This window comes from Falco rusticolus, chromosome 19, assembly GCF_015220075.1.
Source record: "Falco rusticolus isolate bFalRus1 chromosome 19, bFalRus1.pri, whole genome shotgun sequence".
Taxonomy (NCBI): domain Eukaryota; kingdom Metazoa; phylum Chordata; class Aves; order Falconiformes; family Falconidae; genus Falco; species Falco rusticolus.
The window spans coordinates 5,818,379-5,841,280 of NC_051205.1; the positions used below are offsets into that span (position 1 = coordinate 5,818,379).

The 22,902-nt window shown below is 45.8% G+C and overlaps 1 protein-coding gene across 6 annotated transcripts in view; it reads right to left on the reverse strand.

Moving 5' to 3' along the window:
* LOC119159344 (cyclic AMP-dependent transcription factor ATF-7) overlaps window positions 1–22,902 on the reverse strand; it is a 69,717-nt gene that overhangs the window by 43,925 nt on the left and 2,890 nt on the right. For 2 of the 6 annotated variants that reach the window (XM_037412058.1, XM_037412062.1), the window contains exons 2-5: window positions 10,598–10,674; window positions 8,221–8,312; window positions 7,082–7,218; window positions 4,757–4,825 (exon numbers count right to left, since the gene is read on the reverse strand). In XM_037412058.1, coding sequence (XP_037267955.1) covers window positions 4,757–4,804 — 48 coding nt within the window. In that variant the 5' untranslated portion in view covers window positions 4,805–4,825; window positions 7,082–7,218; window positions 8,221–8,312; window positions 10,598–10,674. The other 4 variants (XM_037412059.1, XM_037412063.1, XM_037412061.1 and 1 more) reach the window with 3 other exon arrangements.

Below are 22,902 nucleotides of genomic sequence, written 5' to 3' on the forward strand. Positions count from 1 at the left end.
TGTGTCACTTTTTATAAAAGTGAAACGGCATGGAGTGGGGAGGCAGGGGCTCGGGAAAGTCTTGCTCCCAGTAGAATATATTCGGTATTATGGCCCCTCCATTAGTTTGGGCAACAGGAGTGGACCAAACAGTTTTATTAATAAAGATGTTCCTCCATCATGACACTTCATAAAGCCTCAAGCATCCAGCACTCCCAAAGCCTTCAGGAGAGGAGCAGAAGAGGCACGACTGCCGGGGAGGCACATCTGTCTCCCCACCAGCCTGCATTTCACGCTGCCAGCTCGCCTGCCCACATCAGCCACCAGGCACCCCGGGAAGGGTTTAACACCATTTTAGAAGGGAGGATACAGAGCCAGACAGAGAGCGACTTCCCTCTGCCACCACCAGCTCATGGTCATGAAGCAGCACTGGAGCATCCAAAGCTCCCACCTTCCTTCCAGACCTTTGCTCTAGATGCCTTAGACAGGACGGCCGAAGTTTTAATTATCTTGTGTTAATGAGTCAGAGCTGTCTCATTATACAGACTTAGTTAATACCTTTCAACTTTAATGGCAATGCTCAAGTTTACAGCCAACACTTGGTTGCGCTAAGGCCACCTTTCATCACTCAGTATGTTTTAAATGGGATTAGAAGATTTTAATAATGATTAGCAGCACACACCACCCCCAGATTAGTTTCACTTAACAGATTCAACTAAAGCCTTACTTGAGGCATTGCTCTACATCCCCTGCAGACATTTTGGAGGCAGGGGCTTGCCTCTGCCTCCCTCCTCACCTCCACAGTGGCACAGGGGGGCCCGTCCCCGTGGCAGAATAGCTCTTCTCCATCTACGCAGAGAGGGCCGGGGAGAGGGGCTCGGGGAAAAACATGTCACCTGTCCTCTTAGAGAAGAAACCAGATAAATGACCTTGAGAAGAATCTTTTTTAAAAGCAGTATATGCAGCACATTTAGAAGTCAGCTGTGTCACAGCAGACTCACTGTTGGGAAGCGATCACATACAGAATCCAAAAATAACAACCATTAAAGACCTAGCAACCAAAACATGTTTACATACCCACTGGAAGTCCACTAGCTGCAATGATATGGGGGGTACAGCAAGATCTGCTCATCTATTTTCGGTGGCCGCTCCCTCTTGCCCCTCCTCGCTTCCCTGAAAAGTAAGCTTTACAGCCTTTTTCTACATAGAAGCAGTGAAGGAAAAGGAGGAAAGAAGGGCATACAGCATAAAAAAAAACGGGGCTGGTACCAGCTACAGAGGGAAAGCAGCAGCTAATGGTTCAAAGAAATTACACTGGGAAGCAAAATATTTTTTTTTTTCCTTTAAGGGGGAAAATCACCACTGACTTTGCAGTAATTCTCTCCAGTCTCCTGTTCAAATTAATTTGGCTCTGCTCTCCCTTCTCCCGCGACCTCCTATGCTACTGTGTGTCTCAGCCCAGCATTTGCAAGAGGCAGATCACTAATTTTAGCCAGCAGAAAAGGACTGGGTGATTTGTCCCCACACCTGCTGGCCCACCTGACAGTAAAATCCAGAAGCCCATCCCAATTTACTCAGGACCAAAGCAGCCAGTTCCCATGGGAGCAGCCCACCAAAACCAGAGCGCACCCCTCCAACAGGAGTATCCAAAAGAACTGGAATATGCAGGGATAAAAACTTGCTAATGGATTGGGCACGGGATCAGAGGTTTATAAACAAGAGAAAGGAACAGAGGCTGGAGCCACAGCAGCAAAAGGATAAATCCCAATATCCTGGCGTTATCCCAAAACCACTGACCCTGATAACCCAAGAGGCTCAACAGCCACCGACATCCTCCCACTCAAGCGGCTTTTTTCCTAAGCAAAATGCACCCAAAGGTCTTAAAAGAATGAGGCGGGGGGGGGGGGAAGGCTTAATCCTGCAAGGAAGTCTCCCTCTGCAGTGCCAGCCACAGTCTGGCTGGCTTTTGAGCTGGGGAAAAAAGAAAAAAAGTTTCCCGTGCTGTAAGCAATACAGCACTGCTTGAGAGTGCATTTGTGTGCCTGGGTGAAGAAAACACAATTACCCCCCGGAAAGCTCAAACCTCTGGATCACACAGACTCTGATGGGATCCATAGGCACTGAGCGCCTGTGGAAAGGTCAGGATGTCTCTGTACCAGAACACACTGAGCTGATGCCTCCCTTCTTGCCCCCTATGTTTGAAGACAGGGGTCTTGATCTTTAGGAATGAGGGAATGAACCAAGATAGGTTCACACGAAGAAGCCATGTCTGATGGGATGATCCACAGCGGCTTGTCAAGGGTCAGGGTTTAGTGCCAAAAGGCAGCACGAGCTGCGGGGGAAACAATGCAGCATGTGCTTCAGAGGCTGAGCCCTGCAGACAGCTGCTGGTCACCACCAGCCCCCCAACTTCAAATTTGGATTTATTTTTAATATTCAAAGCTACCAATTGCTCTACCCTGTCCAGCTCGTCGCAGCGATTGTACTCTGCTTGCCCCAGAAAGCACATCTCACCAAACATTAATTTTAGCTGATGATCCTTCTATGACTGTCTGTACAGCTCTTGGGTACCACTGCACTTCTATGGCAGTACTGCTGCATGTTAGCGATGAGCTGGATTTGTAAGTGCTCTTAAAAACCTTCAATGTGAAGCTGATATGTACATATTAGAGGACAAAAAAAAATGCACAGAAGACACCAGGACTTACAGGAAGATGCTCAGAGCTCTGTGTATTTAGTTAGTCTGAATGACTGTTTAAGGGATGACTCGGTCGATCAGCAAACACCTACAGACATCACAAATTTGATGGGAAGGATCTTCTGTCTGACAAACAAAAATTAACAAGCTCCATAGCCTGGAAGCTGCAGCCGAACAGGTTTAGACTGGAAATAAGGCATAATTTTTCCTTACCGGTGAGAGCAATTAACTATTAGAAAAACTTAACCAAGGGCTGTGGTGAATTTTCCATCACTGGAAATATTTTAAATCAAGCTTGGATCATCACTGTTTAATACATGCTCTGGTTTGAACAGGTATTGAAGGACGTTCTAGGAAACTGTGCATGAGGTCAGGTTAGATCACAATGAATCATACCGGTATGAATTACCCGGATTCTAACATTTCAATATTAACATGAAGAATTGTCAGAATTACCCATAAGCAGCAGTCTGGAACAGCGAAAGGAGGAAGCAACCACCTTTATATGTCATTTGTGGGAGATTGTGGGAGATTAAATTTAAATACATTGTTGTTTGCCTTAATTGCTTGTTTGAATCCGATTTTAAGGTTGTATGATTGAAGTCCTCACATCATTAAGTGCTCAAATACAGCTAATACATTTTATAAATGACTTGCACAATTTCACAGGCAAAGAAGTTCAAGATAAAAAGCAGCTTCCAACAAAAAAAAAAAAAGGGGGGGGGGGGAAGAGGAAGATCACCTGCAAGCGGATAGAGAATGCTTCAGACGAGACTAGTGCCAGAATGATCAAAAAGCTGAGAAGTCCTAATTGTGTATTTTTAAAGAGCCCCCATCTCCAAGAGTTACCAGATGAGATTTTTGACCCATTTCTGTGCTATAAAAATAAATGCGTCACAGAATTCACATGCAGTCTCAGAGGACGTGCCCTGGGGACGCAGAATTATCTTTAATTTCAATTGAGAGACCCACAAGAGACATTTAAGGTATTAAATACACTGAAGAACTGAGGGGGAACAGGGGACGGGGTGAGTGCCCTGGGATCGGTTAGAGCTCCCAAATGCGTCACAGCCATAACAGTTTGGCAACCTGACATCCAACGGTTGCAGCCAGGAAAACTGTGTGCACAGCACTTAATATCTAATTAAAAGCCACAATTCCTTCCCCCTCCTTCCCCTACAAAAGGCATCTTAGCATTTTGAGGTTCAAATGCTTCAGAACAGACAAACCGAATTCTCCCTGGACTCTCCACAGGGCTGTACTTCCACAGAAGCCCCAATTTCTAATGGCTCCCATTAAAACAGCCCCAGCAGTAATTGCACAATCCCCCTGTTCCTCCCATTAACACGGCGTGCGAGCTGCCAAGACACCACTGAGTGCCGGAGTGACCCTGAACCCAGCTTTGGGGAAGCGTTAGCTTCATTGCAGAACCAAGCAAAACGCAATGGGAAGGTGCCTTCGCAGGCAGGCGAGCCCACGAGGAAGGTCGGATGACTGAAAAGGGGATGTGACTCATTCAGAGCAATAAGCATTTGCCCTAGGAAAGGGACAAAAAGTTTTGCAAGGCCATAGCCAACTCTAGCATGCTGTCCGCAGAGGAAAAATTCACAATGGGTCGTCTTTTTTTTTTTTTGCAAGCCCAAAATAGACTACGGCAGTTTGGGGTTCGCATAACACCAACCATCAACTGTCACATTCTCAGCTGCTTTACAGAATATGCTATAGCTGCTAACTCATCCCAGCAGAGAAGGAATATCTGTCCTTTGGTTAAACAGCCTTGAAAGAAGATGAGCAATGTTATCAGAAAACATTAACAGGAGATCAGCATGTTTTCTCTGGGCTGGATGGGTCTCACGGAAAACACCAGCAGAATAACAATACGCCACAAAGCAAGGCAGATTTCATTACTTTGGAGTGCCTGCACTTGCTCATAACCTGGATTTACACACTGCAAATCCTCTGATCTGATTACCTCCAGTGATCACGTAAAACACCGGCTTTAAACTCTTTGCCTCAGTGATAAAACAGCCACTTTGATTCACAACGACACATTCACAATAAAGTATACTGTAAACGTACCTGTCCACAGCCGGGGGCATTGCACACAAACGGCCTGTCGTCTCCCATATTTCATGCAGCTGAGCTAAGCTGAGGAGAGAGGAGAGAAGAGGAAATTGTTAAATAAGCCAAAAAAAATTAAAAATATCAAGATCAGAAGCTGCCCTTTGCAGGGCTGTAATTAATCAATGCTGTGCTTGCAGAGAAGGAGGATCTCATTGTGCCCTAGACACAATCAGGGAAGAGAAATTAATGCAACCCAAGTTTGAATAAGACTTCGGAGGGCCCAGTCAATTTTTCACGTATGAAGAGAAGGTGCTGCGTCACACCAGAAGGGCTCATTGGGAACTGTGACAGTGAGACAGTGCGGGCCAGTGGGTAGGGAAGAAGCAGGAGCTCTCCACGCCTGGGCTCCCACCAGGGCCCACCAGCAGTTCTCCGGAGGGCCACAGGACTTTCCCAGCTCACTGTCACCACCTGCAAGATAGGCACAACGCTCATCTCTCACAAAGGACCACCTGGCACTGCAAAGACCTACAAAAGACCCCCCCCAACAGCGGGTGCTGAGGAAGGGCCCAGCCTGCTTCGCCCTCCCGCAGCGTTTACAGTAGAAAGCACAGACACATAAGCAAAGACAGTGACAATCTACAGGAAAAAAAACAAAGTGCAACCAAGAAGTGATCAAATAAATCCAAGTCCTCTCTATGTACAAGTTATATTTTCAATGGGAGAGAACTAAAATTTGTCATTTAATTAATTAAGGGATTATAGGAGTGGTGCTCCGTTTTACAAGGCAATAATCTGGCTCCCTAGTGGGTAAACTACAAGGCTGATGGCAGGGGTAGTTTATCACAGATTATAGCCAAGGATAACAAAACACTCAGTCCTATTATGCTACAAGTGAAGCTATTCTTATTAATAAAAAATAAGAGTAAATAAAGTAACCCCCACCACCTCAAATTCAAGAAATAATGGTTCCCTCCACCCACTGATATTTTTATAGCAGGATTTTAAAAAGCTATAATAAAGCAAATGCTATCTCTTCAGGGGGTTTACTGTGCGAACATGTTCTGGCTGTTCATGTTGCTTCCAGCATCTCTTACTCCAAGTTCGGCACTTGGCTGCAGCGACGCATGTCAGCTTGCTACAGCCAAGAGCAGAAATGAAACCCGAATGCGGCCAAAACGCGTTCACGAAGACACAGGCTCTTTTAGTTAGCTTTTTGCATTTCTAACCATTAATACATGCACACGCACTGAGCAGCAGCAAGAGGGTGGGGAGACTTGTTATTTTTAGGAGCTATATGAGAAAGTGCTCCAAGAATGCAACTTAGCAGCAGAGGGTGAATGCATGTGCTACAGAGAACAGTCCCCTTTTGCTTTTATTGAAAAAGACACCGAAATCAATTATTGCTCAACGTGAAAAAAAAGGTTATTTTTCTATTGCCACATGCTAGGGCAGTGTGCAGCTAAAATGGGTGGCTACAGGAGGTGGAATTCCCCTCCTCAAGCACTGGCTCAGCCGCAGCACACATCAGCAACAACCAAAAGTTATGAGAAAGCAGCTGCCAGTTCTTCTCCCACAAAAAGGGGAGAGACTTCCACTACACTAGACTATGTTTGGATTTTTTAAGCAAAACTGCATGGCCTATGCAAACACGAACTCACAAAAGGATAAATAGCCCTCTCACAAATGGAACAGGCGAGCAGCCAAAACGCTCCCTAGCATAGGACGAGCGTAATAATAAAAGCAATAAAGATGGCCAGGAACATCCACCCACAACAGCAGCCCCCTCAGAAAAGCCCACAGAAGTGACAAGGGGCTTGCAGAACTCGCAGGAGATAACAGCAGCTCCGTATCTTCACCAGAAGATTAAATCCTGGCGAAGGCTAGCCTTGAGGTGACACAGGCACAGATGACAGCAAGACAAGGACACGTTAAAGACAGGACTCTTTGTACCATCCTTCTGAACTTCTGCAAGAGCTCTAGACCAGGAGAAACCAAAATACTGAACCATTGCTCTTGCCTGCTAAACAAACTGGGATCTCACCTCCACCCACAGCAAACTGATCCTCCTCCAAGAGTAATCTCCTTCAGGCCCTGACGTAGCTGACTTCCATGCATCTGCTGCATCTAACAGTGGACACAGGAGCTGCTGTTACGTATGACCTGTTCTGAAGGCACAGAGAAACCCAGGCTTCCTCAGGAAGCTTTAACATGCAAAAGCAGCCTCCAGCAAAGAGGGATGAAGAGGCCAAACCTTCCTGTAGTACCAAACCACTGCTCAGACCAACTCTCTGACACCGCAAAGAAGAGAAGCACAGAACTGATTAAACACTTTGTCACCTGTGCTTGGGGTCCAAAAACCACTGCAACCGAACCTTCCAGGTAGCTGCACAAAACGCTGCAGCTCTGAATGAGTCAAGAGTGCTCAGCCCTTCATCACCCACTCCTAGCAGAGGGCAGCCTCACTACAACTCTCTCTGTAAGAAAATAACCAGAGAAGTCAGATCAGACAAAGGACACATCAACTTGATGACTGCTAGAGTTATTTTACCATCACCTGTGCAGTATGGTGGCAGGTAAGACTATCGTATCAGGATACAGACCAAATAAAAGTCAAATATTGCTGTCTTGGGCAGCCTGGGCGTTAGTTTTCCCCCTCCTGACAGTCACATCATCACTCATCTCACTGTGCACCCGTCTTCCTTGCCCATAAGAGACAAGGATCTGTCCCACGGCTCCTGGCACGGCCCAGGCTCCCAGAAGCTGCAGCCAGTGTTGTCTATCAAGCTGAAGGTAGAAGCATGTGTCATTAGTTCCAGAATTCTTAACTCCTATTCAGTCAACGATTTGTGCAGGCTTTGACAAACAGGTTACCTGCCTACAAAAGCCAGGGCCACAACTCTGCGCTTGGTGGGCTCACAGGTTTGTGTTTGAACGGCACTTAGAGTGTAAGCAGCACCAGGCGTGACCATACGTACCTCCAGCAAGCTGAGCACGAGGCCACGCGAGAGCCTGAAAGCTCCTCTCAAGAGTCCTTGCAGCCAGGTATGCTGGTGAACTGGTCTACAAAGGGAGCCTGGGGCGTCAGTTTTTACAGTTTGTTCTCAAACTAATCACAAACCCCAGAAGTCTCTGCCAGTCCAGCACCGCATTCAGCAACTGTCAAGTGATGAAGCAGCTTCAAGTTAGGAGCTACGACATTGAGACAGCAGCAAAGTCACAAAACTTTAGAGGACAGTTGTTATGCCCCTTCCTGTCAAAGTCAGGCTGGTGCTGGAGGTGTTTGAAGACTGTTTAAATCACCCTCCTACATTTAAACTCAGTTGCGTGGGATGAGGTTAGGGATGTGTTTATTCCATCAACAAACAAATCTTATTGTTAAACACGCAGCATAATTATTACGGAGGGAGACTGCTGTATTTCACAGGGCAGCCAACCCTATGCTTTTTTAATTAACAGAGGTCAGAGATTGTCCTTACCACTGTCACTTAAGCAGCCTGCTGCCTTCGCCAACATGAAGAACTTCAGGGGTCTCTCTACCTCGTATTTATGCTTCCAATGTATAGAAAAGCTATTTAGGAAATTAAAGAAATGGATCAGCTGTCACTCCCAGTGCTTCGATAACACTAACTGAAACTGAGAGCAGGAAAACAAAGCAAAAACCCAATGGCATTTCAGGCTGCCTGCCAGCTACTTCTGATAGCAAAACAAGCAGCTCTATTAAAAAAAAATCGGAACCAACACATGGCAAAAACCTCAGTTTACTCGATCTTGCAAAGTGTCAGGAGGATTCACTCATTCTTTAAAGAAAGATTTAGCTGCTCATTCACTACAGAATATGACTGGTATGTACATACATGTGCTCAGATTTATATCACATTTAGTCAGGATAAATTGCTTCAATAAATTCTATTCTTAAGAACAGGCAGAATAAGCAGATGATTGGATACTGGGAACACATTCTCATTCCTCTTCCTGCAGCCGCGGGACAGTATTTCACTGTTTTGATGATTTTTAGCATGTTGGAAACAGCAAGGGGAAGCAGAGAAATGCAGACAGATTACTGAAGCGTGCTTCAAAGTTCTGTCAGCACAGACCTGACAAGCAGCTGCCGTCTCACAGAAAACTGAAGAGACCATTTTCAACCAAAACAGACTGTGCTCCCCAAGTCTGTATGTGTTTTTCTTCCTCCCTTGCCTTATTAACTCATGCAAATAACCTATAGGCTGTCTGTAAAAAGAAGCAAACCCAAAGCCACACTTCAAAGCAGCAGTCTCAAGTGTGTGTTGTGCTGATAATCAGGCACCCCTTGGAGTTTGCACAGGGTATTTAAGATACAAATTTTCTGATGACTAGCTTGTATAGAGCAGCGCTCTCAACAGAAGCAACTCCTCTGGAGCAAGCACAGCATGCAGAAAAACAGAATAAACACGAGCTTTGCTTCCAAGAGTGCATCTGCTCTGTAATGGATCTCATTCCCAGCTCCAACCGCACCTTTTAACTCCTCACCAAAGCAACTGCAGCATTGCAAGAGGATGTTTGCAAAGCTGGACAAGTGTGGCCAGGACAACTGCCACACTTCACCATTTCTCCAGCAATGCTTATCCAAGGGTGTCAGCACCGAGGCAGCAATGACAACTTTTTCCTGAAGTTAATCTTGTTCTTTATTTGTTGGGAACATCGCCTCTTCCTACTTCTGGCATTGAGATAAATGAGAAATACTCTGCGGAGTGGCTCAGTGCATGCCAGGATGCTGGGCTGACACCGAGCTGACACAGGAGGTATGTGCCGTGATAGCATCCGTGAGACAAGAGGCTCTTTTTGCAAACAAAGTGAGACAGAGTCAGAGAGCGATGTTCACCCAAGCCCCACTCCCAGCTCCACCACTGCCATCTGCTGTGATCCTGGCCATCCCGCTTACGATTGCTTTGTGGCTAGAGAAAACGAACCCTCTAGATTAAATGCACACCCATGCAGGCTCCACTTATTCAGTCGCTGCATGAACTGCATTTGTAGGGTATGAAGATACTCAAAGTTTTGATTCCACAAGGAACCTGCGCGCAAAGCCACTTGTTAATTCAGGTCCTTAGCTGGGAGGGATCACATGCATTTCTACCAGAAAGAGTAATCAAGTCACAGCTGATGTGCAATAAAGTTAAGTATTTTGCTGCATGTGCTATGAGGCAGCATGTTTTAAATGTCCATTAACAAGAGAGCATTTGGGCAGCCTGAGGCCTTACTGATAGCAGAGGGCTTCTATTAAGTTCAGAAGAACTACAAGACATTGTTTTGGAGATCATTATTGGTCTGATGAAGAAAGAATTGGAGGCAATCTACTTTGAGGCTTTGGAAAAATCTGAGTCAAGAGTGTGAACGTGGTGGTGCAGACACCACATCAATTTTGTGTGCAATACACCAAGCATGCTGCAGATTACTTAATAAATAATTCAGTCAGCAGACCCACCTGAAACTTGCTGGAAGAATTCCCTCGTGAAGAGTCAAGAGAATTAAAAAAGAAAACCCCCAAACAAATCAAAATATCAAATTAGCACCTGCAGAACTCAAACCATACAAAATTCCCTTAGAACCATGGAGGCTCATAAATGAGAAATCTATCACTGGCTAAACCTGGGTGCAAGAGCTTGCTCTCAGCAATGAAGAAGGTGGCAATTCACCCCTGCAATGGGTATGAGGAGACCTACAGGCCGTGATACAGCTACACTGACAAGGCTACTTACCACTTCTGAACTGTTTTCTCCTCTCAAAGTTTAAGCCTAACAGAAGGTCTTCTTCACGTTTCAGAATATATACCTATCACCTCAGATTAAATATATTTAGAACTATGTTTTAACTAACCTGTTTGCAATGCCTGGCATAGACAGGATCAACTGCAATCCAAGGCTGCCGTGAGGATCCCTGATCTAGGCAAGCCCCTGCAAAGGGAAGGCAGACAGATGGAGGTGAAGAGTTTTACCTGCAGCATCAGTGCCAGTACAGGAGGAGGCTACATGCCACAGTGCCCGCTGCGCCTCCTTCTACATGATGGAAGGAAGAGAGGAGGGTCTTCCCAGAGAGCTGCACGAGGCCCCAGTCAGAGCTGGACAAGCCTTTGCCAATGTCGTGATGACAAAGAATATCGCAGTTTGGAGGAGATTCACACACACCTCTCCACCACCGTTTTAGGGACATAAAGCTCCACATGCTTTTGAAGTTGCTTTATTGTCCTTCCCTATGACTCTTCACAGAAGTCCACCAGGAAGCAAGAGTGCAAACGAGCTGCAGGGATGGGAAGCATGAGGGAGTTCCAGTCTGGGACCTTCTACTTGTTTAGTCAACAGCCTGTTTCCTCCCGCCAGGCTCCCCATCTCCTGTTGGCCAGGGAGAATTGTGCGCCAGAAAGTTCTGCCTTTTCCCACCGTTACTGCTGAATTTCTGTCATGCCTTTTCCCCCCGCCAGCACCCACACACACACAAGCCAGTCATGCCGATTCCCTACTCCGTCCCTGCATAAGGGCATTAGCTGGCAGGTACTTTAACAAAAGGTATAATTTTAAAGTTGGCAGTGAACCACAACCTAGGTGTGAAGTTCTAGAGGGGTTAACAGTGATGCCCAGGTTCATACATAGACAGGACGATGTTACAACCTTTAAAATATGTATTTTACCCATCTCAACAGGCTGTTGGTATTTGCAGGAGCTGGAAGGGAAAAGGCTGCAAGTATCTCATGAAAGCTGAAACCGCCCTGTCCCATCCAAATGAACTGAGCTGCCCACCACACCCTCTTGTTTCCAAGGAAGAACTTGACTGGGACACTGGTCTGGGGATAAGCTGGTTTTGCTTACCTCAATAATCAAAATTTCCACTTTTCTTCCTACAGATATTAAAGTCAGCCCATATGCTACTTTCCCCCTGGTATATCAGTCCATAAACTGAAGTGGTCCCAAAGCATGTTAACGAACCCATTAAGAAAAAACGAAGCCCGTTATCCTAGTCTAGACAGACACCTAGGGGTAATATTTTAACTCCCTCAAAAGGAATTAAGACATATTACATGCATCAACAACAGCAATGAAAGACCAGCCTTCCTGAAAAGGATTTCCCCCAGGATGTGCATTGGCACCTCATGGAACCCATTTTCCAAACTTCAATTTGGAAACAGTTTAGGAAGAGACACCAGAAGCAGGATACACATTTTCAAAAGCACATTTGGCATTTATGGATCCTTTCATCCACGATGCTCTCTATCCTTTCCAACGCACTATTGTAGCTTTACAGAGGAGGAGTTTGAGGTATGTCTGTAGCCACAGGTCAAGTCATGGTTTTGGCTGGCAGCACCAGGCTGATGCCACAGAAAGGGCCACAGTCAGATTCTTAATTGTCTTTAGTAGCATTACCCACAGCCACATGTTCACAAGTGCACGTTCCCACAAATACCCCGTGCCCTGGTGGTAAGGACACTCAGCTGCCCTAACGCGCGTCAGGATCCAGATATGAGCAGCGTGGGTTTTTGTGTTCGTAGCTTTTATGGACCTGTTCCAGCTGAACTACTGACAAGCAGCTGAGGTCTGGAATCAGTCTCAAGCCAAGATTTGTAAGTCTGAGTCACGCCTCTTCTGGTTTGCGAAAGTCATGAGCAAGTAACTCTACATCCCCTCTGAGGACCCTCCTATGTCCAGCTGCCTCCGATGGTGGCCCAGCATCTCCTGTGTCCAACACTGGGACCCTCACAGCTCCCAACTGGAAAGCACTCCCCACCCCCGCCCCGATCACCTCAAATCCCTGAAAAAAAAAAAAAAAAAAAAAACAAACCCCACCCAAAAAACCACACAACCTTTTCCTTAAACCTCAGTGGTAAGATGGAAGAAACTGCCAGGTCATTAACTGCTGAACATTGGGGGAGAGAGGTGGTATGAAAAATCCTCTAAAAATAAAGCTCTATTGTCATACTTGCATGTGACCATTGTTATTGCAGGCATGCTTGTGCCCAACACTCTTGCATCTGTGCCTTGCAGACAAACTGAAATACTTTAAATCCAATGAACACTTGGGTGTACATAAAAACTGTTCCACTTTGAGTCTGCCAGCATGGCTCCCCTCTCCAGCACGAATGCGCTTACCAGTATACCAGTACCAGCCCATTTAAGGTTTATTCCCATAAATCATAAGGATAAACTTTACATTAATATGACCACAAAATTAAAGCTAGAGGTTGCACCAACTATGAAACAAAACCAAAAGAGCTGCAGAACAACCTCCTAAAAATAGACTTAAAGTAGAACAGAAAACAAAAGCAAACTGCATGCTCTGCTGACAGAAGTCTCTCTCTGCTAAGATTTACTCGCCTAGGAAGACCTGATTGAAGAATGAGCTGCAAAATGAGTTAGAAGAAAGAAAATTGCTAGAGATAGGGACATCAAGAGAAAGGACGTACCTAGGGAACTGACTGTAAGTTAAGATTGTCAGTGAAAGGTGCAGCACAGAAACAAAAGGGCTGTTAGTGTCCAAGAGACAGCAGACACCTGCAGGTAAGATCAAGCCTCCCTCGCTCTATATTCTGCCTGTGTATGAGTTTATCTATAGTTATTTTTCAGATTCCAGTAAAAGGCTTCAGTCTCCCATCGTGCTCCCTCACCCCTCAGATTTGCAGCCTCCAAAAGAATGAATTGCTCAAGCGTTGTGCTGTGAAAAGGGACAACTTGGGGAATTTTGGCATCAGTTTTAATAGTCTGCCAATAGTTATGGCAACGATGGAAGGAGAGGTGGTGAGGAAAAGCAGACAAATCACACAGGATAACTGCATGGGTGCCTGGTGTCAGGGTCAGCACTGACACTGTGGTGATTGTGGCACCCGGTGCCCCAAAATGGGTTTTAGCAGGGGCTCTAGGGTGAGTGAGTTCATCTGAGACATCTGCAAGCAAAAAGAGGGTACCCAGATGGTTCAGTGCAGCTGCCCCATCCTGTATCACTGCAGGACATGTACTGGCGCAGAGATAATAACTGTTTTACTCTCCAAAATGAAAAAGCGCCCTTCAGAGTCAGATGCAAAACCCATCACAGACACCAGCCTCAGGCACGCAGGAACAAGTCCAAGCAAAGGTGCAGCTAAAGGTAAGACGTCTTTCAACCCACAGGGAATACAGAAAACCAGTTAGCAACTGTCCCAGGCTATTAAACAGGGCAAAGACTTTTCAAGAAGGGTGCAGGACCCAGGGAGGGCTGTGACTTTTGTAGAAAAATTACAGTATTTAGCTGACAGCAGGAGAAGCAAAGGCAGAACTGGATCAGAAACGGTGCTCTTATGACCATAGAACGCTTGAGTTGGAAGGGACCTTAAAGACTGTCTGGTTCCAACCCCCCTGCCATGGAACACCTTCCACTAGACCAGGTTGGTCAAAAAATCATCATAATACCCATATTCCCCCGAAAAAGAGAAAGAAGTCTCCCCACAGAAGGTTTCATTACCTGGGATTATTGCAAGGTACAGGCCGGGTACTACTACACCTGTGGCAGGCAAAGCGTGTTTTCTCCTCGATCCAGTCACTGTGCTCCTTGCTGCGCCTCTAGTTTTAGCATGCCAGTTTAATGCAAAAGGTAAAACAGAGCTAGGAGTTAACTTTTTATGAGACTGAGCTACATGGGATTAATTCTCAGAGACTAATGAGTCGCAAGGCCATCCCAGATCAATTTGGGTAACTTTGTTGAGACCTGGGAGCCATGCCAAGAGCATTAACAACCAGAGCTGCAATACAAACAAGCCTATTCAAACACAAATAGTGCTCAAGACACTAGACCAAGCCCCAAGGACAGGCAGTACACTGCTACTGGGAAGAAGAGATAAAACCACAATAAACTAGATTATTATAGATGGCTGCACAGAATCTGTGCTGTAGCATACATCTTACTACAGGAGAGTATACAAGATCGCAGACTTGAGACAGAATCTGTAATTGCCACTGGGAGCTGGAACTGGAAGAGAGGTTGGTTACAATCAAAACCCAAACTGCTTTCTGGCAAGTACAAGGGAAAGAAAGACTAAGACAGCCATTTCTACTCTGCTAGCCAAAAGAGAAGGAAGCATAAGGCACTGCCCCAAGCTCTCAAAAATAGTAAGAGATTTCCCACTAAAATGCAAGGAAGGAAACATGTTGCTTTGAGACTGTTCCAGGAAAGGCTCTTTATTATTTTTCTAAGTGCAGTCATTAACAGCTCTATGCCTCGAGCTTCCTGACAAATCGAAATGAATATTCAGCACACAGTGCTCTGAAAAGGCTGGGATCGGCAGGGTCACAGAGGCAGCTGCACCCCGAAAACGCATGGAAGGGAACCCCGTCCTGCCATAGCACTTGCCTGGGGTTCGGCATCAGCGTTCCCCATGCTTGCCTGGATTAACATACCACATCGCAGAGATGGCTTGGAGCACCGTAACCCACCATGAAGTGCGGAAAAACCAAACAGGTCAAGTTCTTTCTTAACAACAACAAAAAAAAGCCACTTTTAACATCTAGGCTTCCTTGTTGCAGGGTTAGCTCTGCAAGGCAGAGGGCTAGGCACCCAGCCTGCCTAGTAGTCAATTTGGCACCTAATTTCCACTGGTGAATGATTGCTGACTCTCAAACTACATTAGGTGCCTGTAGGGACTTAGGAACAGAGCTGTTTCTGCACCTTTGGGTGCCCAGATCTCCGTTTGACTATTGCCAGCTACTACACACATTGCGAAAGATTTTAAATTTTATAGGGAGAGGCCACCACCAAGCTTAGTGAAAACGCACAGGCTGCTGTCAGTCCTAGGCTTTGACTTTAAAGTTATTTTGGGGTGTAAGAGAAGGAGTGCGAATGTTTGCTTTGTAACCAAAAAGCTACAAGAGAGCTTAAAATTGTCAACTGGGAAAGAAGGCCAAAAGCCGACGCTATAAAATCTGCTTTAGCGGCACAACACCCTTATGCTTTATAAGCTTGATAAAGCAAACCCAACTGTATAAACTGGAATATTGGCAAGGAACTCACTTGAAGTAAATCTCCAACAGACATACAGTATTTAACAAGTCGTTACAAGTTAACCTACAGCAGAGGGTGAAAGCAAAGTCCAACCACTTACCACCTGACTGTACCTTTCTGGGTGCTCAGTGCTGCTGAGAAGCTCGTAGAGGATCTCCGAGCCACAAGAGCATCCCCAAACAGTCAGAACTATCACCTCGATAGCATCAAAGATGCACAACACCCTCGCTTCTCACTTGCTAGTGCCTTAAAACAGCCTTGGAGCTTCACCACCCCCATGAGCTGCACTTGCTGCTATCAGAAGAACGATCTTTCCTACCAAGCAGGACATTTGGCCCTAAAGTGACAGAAAAAGCAGCTTTCCTCAGCTCACACCGGAGCAAATTAACAGCCTGAGTGCAAAGAGTATTTCTACATGCTTTGGGAAGAGGGTCAAACCTCACATGAAGCAACAGCCATGAGCGAGAGTTGCGCCCTCCTCCTCTCAAGTGTGCGAGCAATGGGATAGGGAGGCACTGTCAGCATCCTGTCAAACGTAAACCAAACTCCAGCAAAAGGAGCAACACGGGCCCCAAACCATGTGCACCAGCCATGACGGACTTTGCTAAGACCAGGAAAGCTTTTCCCTGCAGTTACAGCAGCAAACCCCCCTCACAGCCAAGAGCTCCAGACAGCTAGGAGGCTTTTCCCACCACAGCTTCCACCAGCCCTCCCAACCACACAACTTACACCGTTTATAACCTTTTTATAAACAGCAACGAGTTTACCGTTACCATAACAAGAAGTGTAATTTGTTAACGTTGCCTCCACATTAGGTTCTGGCAGGATAAAAACCATTATAGAAGCTCCATTGTCCAAAAGCCTCCTCACACTGGCCAGCCTCCAGATCAGATCTGGCCTGGCCTCCAACTCCAGAGCAAGGTGTCAGAGAAACTCTCATGTCATCTCAGCATGGCTGGGGCCCAGCTGAGCCACAGGTCTGGGCTGCACAAAGGGAAGGATACTGGGATTTTTAAAATCTCTGCGGAACACCGTGATGAGAAAAGCCAAGTGAGACCAACTGCGAGAAGCTCGAGCAATCTAGAACTATCTTTGCGAGGTCCTTATGCTCTCCGACATGAGCTGAGGGACACCGGTGTGCAGATGCCTCATGAGCACTTCCCGAGTTTGGTACCTTTGAGAGGTCAGATTCCATCACACTAACAGCACAATCCTCATGCTCCTCCTTTCATGATCAGATTTCTGAGAGAGAAGTAGCTGCTGCTCTTCAAATACCTACTTCAAGTAATCCTTGCCAAACGTCGCTGAGGCAGCCATAGCTTGGCAAAACATGCTTTAACACAAGCAAGGTTTCTCTAGTGAGGTGCCAAGGACTAGATTTCTAATATGAAGAGGCATCTGTCCAAAGGGTTTTGAAGCCTTTGATGAACACAAGACAAAATCCAACCTAAACCAGCAAGTCAGCAACCTCCCCAGGCAAGAAGATGGAGAAGGACCATCTACCAATCACTCACATGCCAAAGCTGTGCTTCCCCTCCCAGCTTCTGGAAGAAAGATGGACTGTACAGGATGTCCCCAAGGTATTTACCCTAAGACACCAGGGAGAATCCAAACTGCAAGACCCCGACAGCAGACAGAGCAGGACTCATCGGCAGCACCTAGGCAGAGCATTTGATGGGAGCACCTACCAGGTCCCATCAAACACAGCACCTGGCCTCCACGCTGCAACAAGCAGCAAGGCCCCAGGCACGATTTATCATGAACTTGCTGTTCCAGGACCTCCTCCAAAATGGGAGGAATTACCTGGAAGTCCCTGAGGCTCTCCACTGAGGTCAGACAAGCCTCCACTTAATTCCCACCACTGCTGTCACCTTTGCTATCAGAGCAGACCTTGCACCTTTGGCCAGACCCAGAGGTAACAATCTAAGTGTGAACCTGGAGCAACAAAGGTGAGAGCACATCCACATCCAACTCTAGCCAAAGCAACATGGCACAAATGTTCCTCACAGCCTCAGGCAACAAGCTTTTCCTTCCTCCTTCATACCACAACCAACTGAATCCTTGCAGCCTGCAGAAAGAAAGGCTCCAAGCGGAGATCACCAGGTAGGAAATGCTTCTGGCATTGCTTCCAGCAGGTTCAAATTTGTAGCACGACAGCACACAGAGTAAACAGACACTCTAAAGGCAGACTCTCCAAGACGCACGCAGGCAGCTTCTGGATCCTGACACTATGGCTCTCGGGTCGCCTTGTGGTTCTTCATTAGCGGTGATACATCTTCAGCTGTATACTTCTTCACAGCAGGGACAACATATTGCAAGATATCTACTACAGGAGACAGAAATAATTCAAGTTTAAGAAAGGAAGGAAAAACCTAAGAGACTCACCGTTTCTCACTGAGCAGAGATAATTACAAGAAAGACATGACAAGCCTTAGAGAATGCATTATTTTACCTAGGAAATGCCTAAGTGACCTAGAAACTCTAGTCCCATTTCCTGAAATTATCTAGCTGCTTAAGAGCTCTTGTTTCAATGAAAGTGAGGAAGAAAAAGGCTGCTGAAAACGGGACGTAAGAGCCCAAGTCAAGCTTGAACATATTTTCCCCACAATGGTGTGTGAATAGTTTTAAAGGAAGATCAAAGTCAAGGCTGCACCGAGTTAGGACTAGGAGAGCCTCTTATGTAAGTGACAACCTCCAGATAAAGCTCTTGTCAATGAATTAAAACAACTGAAACAGCACCAGCGGGACAGGGGACAGAAAGGCACGACACTCCTGTATGTATGTGTGGTCATAAAATAAAAATATTTAGTCTCACCTGTTATTATTTACATCACATGTGGGCATTTTTATTTATTTAGCATTCAAAGGCACACACATTTTATGGTGTCATTATTTGATATGCGAGCCCTAAAATCAGAAGGGAGCAAGAAATATTCCAAATATAAGCAATGCCTAGAAATTTGGTACATTATTGTGAGTTGTTTAACTAGAACTGCATTCTGCCTTCAGAATGATTGTGTTTTAGCAGTGAACAAAGCAGTGATTTCCTATATATAGTTTACATAATTCAAAACATGAAATCTTACATCAGTGAAGGATACAGTATCCTAAACGTGGATCATACAAACGGGCACTCTATATGCATTAAAAACAGACAGGTTTCAAAAAAAAAAAAAAAAAAACCAAAGGAAAAGAAAGCAATGTAAGGCAGAAGGATGAAAAACATCCACACAAAGAAAAGCGAGCATCCCTTAGGAACTTTCTTACCACCTGCACCAGAAAACATACTTGCTCATTAAAACACTGCCAGCACATTCAGGATTACGTTTTAAAAAAAAATAAAAAAAATCACATTTCATCACATTTGCTTTGCCCACGGCTCAGTCAGACTGAAGATCTGGACGATGAGCAATGCTTGCTCTTGTATAAACTCTCCAGGTTTGTAACAGTGCACTCTTCCATATAAAGACTTCTGATCCGATTAACATTGTAGACAAACTTCCTCAGCCCCGTTTTCACACAGTACATCTACCCTGCACTGTGGGATGCTCAGCTAAGTCTCTGCTTTCACATTTTTGAGACCCAGCGGTTGATTCCAGGAGACCTGGCACCCGGCTGCAGTCACCCCTGGTGACAATCTGCCTTTGGATCTCACCTCCCTCTGCTCACCCTCCAGCTCTATTTTACTAACACTCAAAAAAACATAAGGGATTATTCCTAGTGCTGGAACAGCAGAAGAATGGCCCATGAATGGCTGCCAAGCCTACCTTCAGACCCTGCTGCAACAAGAACAGCACAAGATTGAAGAAAACTTCACATTTTGCAAATTTGCACATTCTGGCAAAGCTTTCTCTCCCCACATGCAACCTACTTCCAACTTCACCAGTTCAATCTCACTTCCAAAACTTCTTCAGACTTCCAGCATCTTCAGCTGTGGACACGACCAGCTGTACCTCTAGAAACAAGTCTATTTTAGATGCCAGCTATTTTAAATAATTGCAAGCATTAACTACTTAGCAATTTGAAGATTTGTTTCCTTCATCTCAGCAGACTCAGCACCAGCAAGAGCTTTTTGGCAGAAAACCCAGAAAGCCGTGTTCTGCTCCAAGTCTGGTTTACTCACTTTGGAAACAGTTAAAGGGCATAAGACAGCTCGGTACGGTTACACAGGTATAAATACACTCATTTGGGCATTGCTTATTCCCTAGCACTGCCAAGTCCACGTCTAGCCAAGTCCTTAATACACTGAAGCCTGTGAAAGACTGCTTTTTTATTATTATTATTTTAAATAGTAACAATGGTATTCAGAACGAGGTCTCTGCCAACCAGGGCTGAAAACATTCTCCATAAGCACAAAAAAATGAAAGCTGTGCAAGAGCTCTGCTAATAGCAGCACTACAAGTGTGGCAGCGCATCCCCAAAAGGCAGGGAAGTGGTGAACTTCACAGCTTTACTGTCTTTTCAACTCCAGGCACAACTTGCATTTCATACTAAAGGAGTTCAAACATCTGTTTTTCAGGAGAAGGGGAGGAAAATGTCTTCGTACAGCTTCCCTTGTAGGGTTTTTCAGTAGCCGTGCCTGACAAAGAGAGCTCAGAGCTCTGCCGAGCGCGCAGAGGAACACCCGCAGTGGGTAGCACGGCCTGTAGCTGGCAGAGGAGCTTTGTTTATTCATGAACCAGCTTGCAATGGCTGGCACCATGTCTCCACTCTGCTTCATTCTCTCACACAAGGGTGGGACAGCAGAGTGGCATTCCAGACCTCTGCAGGCTCTCCGCAGGCTGGCTTGCTCCTGCAACCAGAGCGGCAGAGCCATCTGTGATCCCCATGAGCTAAAACCACGTTGTTTTCCTTGGGAAACTTCAAGAAATGGTTGCTGTCGCCCGGGAGCTCAGCTCCATGCTTGTCCTGCTGCGGGACTGCAGCCCCTGCTCGTGCACAACAGCAAAACAGTGACAGGGAGGCAGGAAAACTCACCCCGGCCAGCTTGGCCTCTCACTGCCACCCCAGCAAAGCATGCCAAGAGCTTAGACGAAAGAGGTACAAGCCAAAAATCCCTTTCCACTAAATAATTAGCCTACATCAAAGTTAGGTTTAGCCTCGGTGAAACCACACCGTGTTGGGGCTGGTTAAGGCGCTGAATTTATCATGTTTCAAAAACAAACGTCAAACTTGGGCACGTATTAAAATACAGCATGTGCTGTACAAAGGGCACTGTATGGCCGACTTCTGCATCAGCACGTGCCCCAGCAGGTGTGTCGGGGAGGTGGAAAAAAGCAAGAAGCATCTTGGAAGATTATGAAATCGAACTTCAGAGAAGCAATTAAGCCAAATTCCCACGAGCCAAGACTAATTGCAGCAAAACACACTGTTAATATCAGCTCTAAAGAGGGAGAACAAACCCGATCACACCAACATCAACCAGCGGCTTGGAGAGGAACCTCTGTGGATACTGGCACCTCCATGGGCTATAAATTAGGAAATGCTGGTGTCCTCCAACACATGAGCTCGCCATGGCCCTTGCAGCTTCCCTGCCCCCGTGTGCATCGCTTGGTGGAGGGCTGAGGCCACGGACGCAGGGCAGCGGGCCTCAAACACCTGCTCCAGCCACCACCAGAGCAAGGCTGTGCACAGGTCGAGCCTTAAGTCCTCACAGCTGGGCAAAGCAATTTGAAGAAGTGAAGGAGCAGCAGAATTACAGGATTTGCTGAGGACTTGAAGCGACATGATGGAGAAATTCATCAGCCAGACAAAAAGATGTGACAAATATTATGATGTGAAGGCTGATTAAAACCTCAGTTTTATATTCAAAAGGAAGCAAGGCTATAAATGTACTTTTATTTTAGTCTCTATAGACAGCTTCCTACACACTTCTACACCAAACAGAAACCATTTCTAGCTCCCCAGGGAAACCCAGCCCCCTGGCCTGTTTCTCTGCTCAGCCTACACCACTCAGCATTCACCTGCTGTATTACAAGTTCCTTGAAACCAGAATGGAGAAACTATATTACTTCAAAAGGGTAGAGAAAAAATTAATAAAGTTATAGGAAGCAACAGGTCCCCAGTCCTGAAGGTGTGTTACAATGCATTTTGGGAGGAAATATTTTATTGTAGCTGGGTGCTAAATGACTAAGGAAAGAGCAGTTTTGGAAGTCTGGCCTCAATTCTCAGTGCTAGGAATGTAAAAAGGCAAAAAAAAAAAAGAAAGGCACCAAGAAATTCAGAAGGGTAAATAAAACCAAGCAGAATGCAAAAAAGCATCACATGTGATGCAGCAAAAAATTAGTCCAAAACAAAATCCAATCCAGAGATCCTCTGCTAACACATGCTGCGAAAAACAACACATGCACCACAAGGCCTGCCAGAAGCTGAGTGTATTTTACTTAGCCATTTTTTAAAAGTTTCCACCACAAAAAGGCGGTGACTGGCTCTGGGTGAGGACATGTCCTAGTCACCCTGATCCCCACTGCACGCCCTCAGAAGAGCTCCAGTTCCTCCTGGCTGCTTCATCATGTGAGACCGGTGGACCCTACAAGCAGGCCCCTGCGTGCTCAAGGAGGATGGAAGGAGGATTTGGTTTCTTCCCCCCAACCATCCTCTCACATCCATCCACTCATGCTTCCTCTCTCAGACTTCCCCATCTTTCAAAACAGGTAAGGGAAATTTCCTGCCTGTCCCGCACCACGTACACAAACCCCCTTTTAGCCATCCTGAGAATGTCCTCTGCAGTCAGCATCTCTTCCAGTCAGGCTCCGAGGGGTTTCAGAAGAGATGGAAATAAAGACATTAATGAGAAGTTTGATTTTTTTTTTAAGCCACATCCTTCTATTTTTGTCACCTTCCTACACAGCATATCTACACAATCACCACCAGATCACAGTCGTGCCACACAGATTGTACAGCATTTCCAAGTTAACTCAGACTAGCAACTGTCCCATCAACCAGCTTAAAAAAAGTAGTGACACTTGCAACGTACCCAGGTGGGCTGAGTGTCTAACAGTGGGACTCAGCAAGTCTCAACAGCGAGTTCATTTTCGCCTGACACCTTCGTAAATCACACAGAGGGAAAACATAAAAATAAAAATCAAGAGTACTAGAAACATACAGTAGGAAATGCTGGAGAAGACCAGAAAATAAGAAACCTCGGGAAAACAAAAATAGGAGCA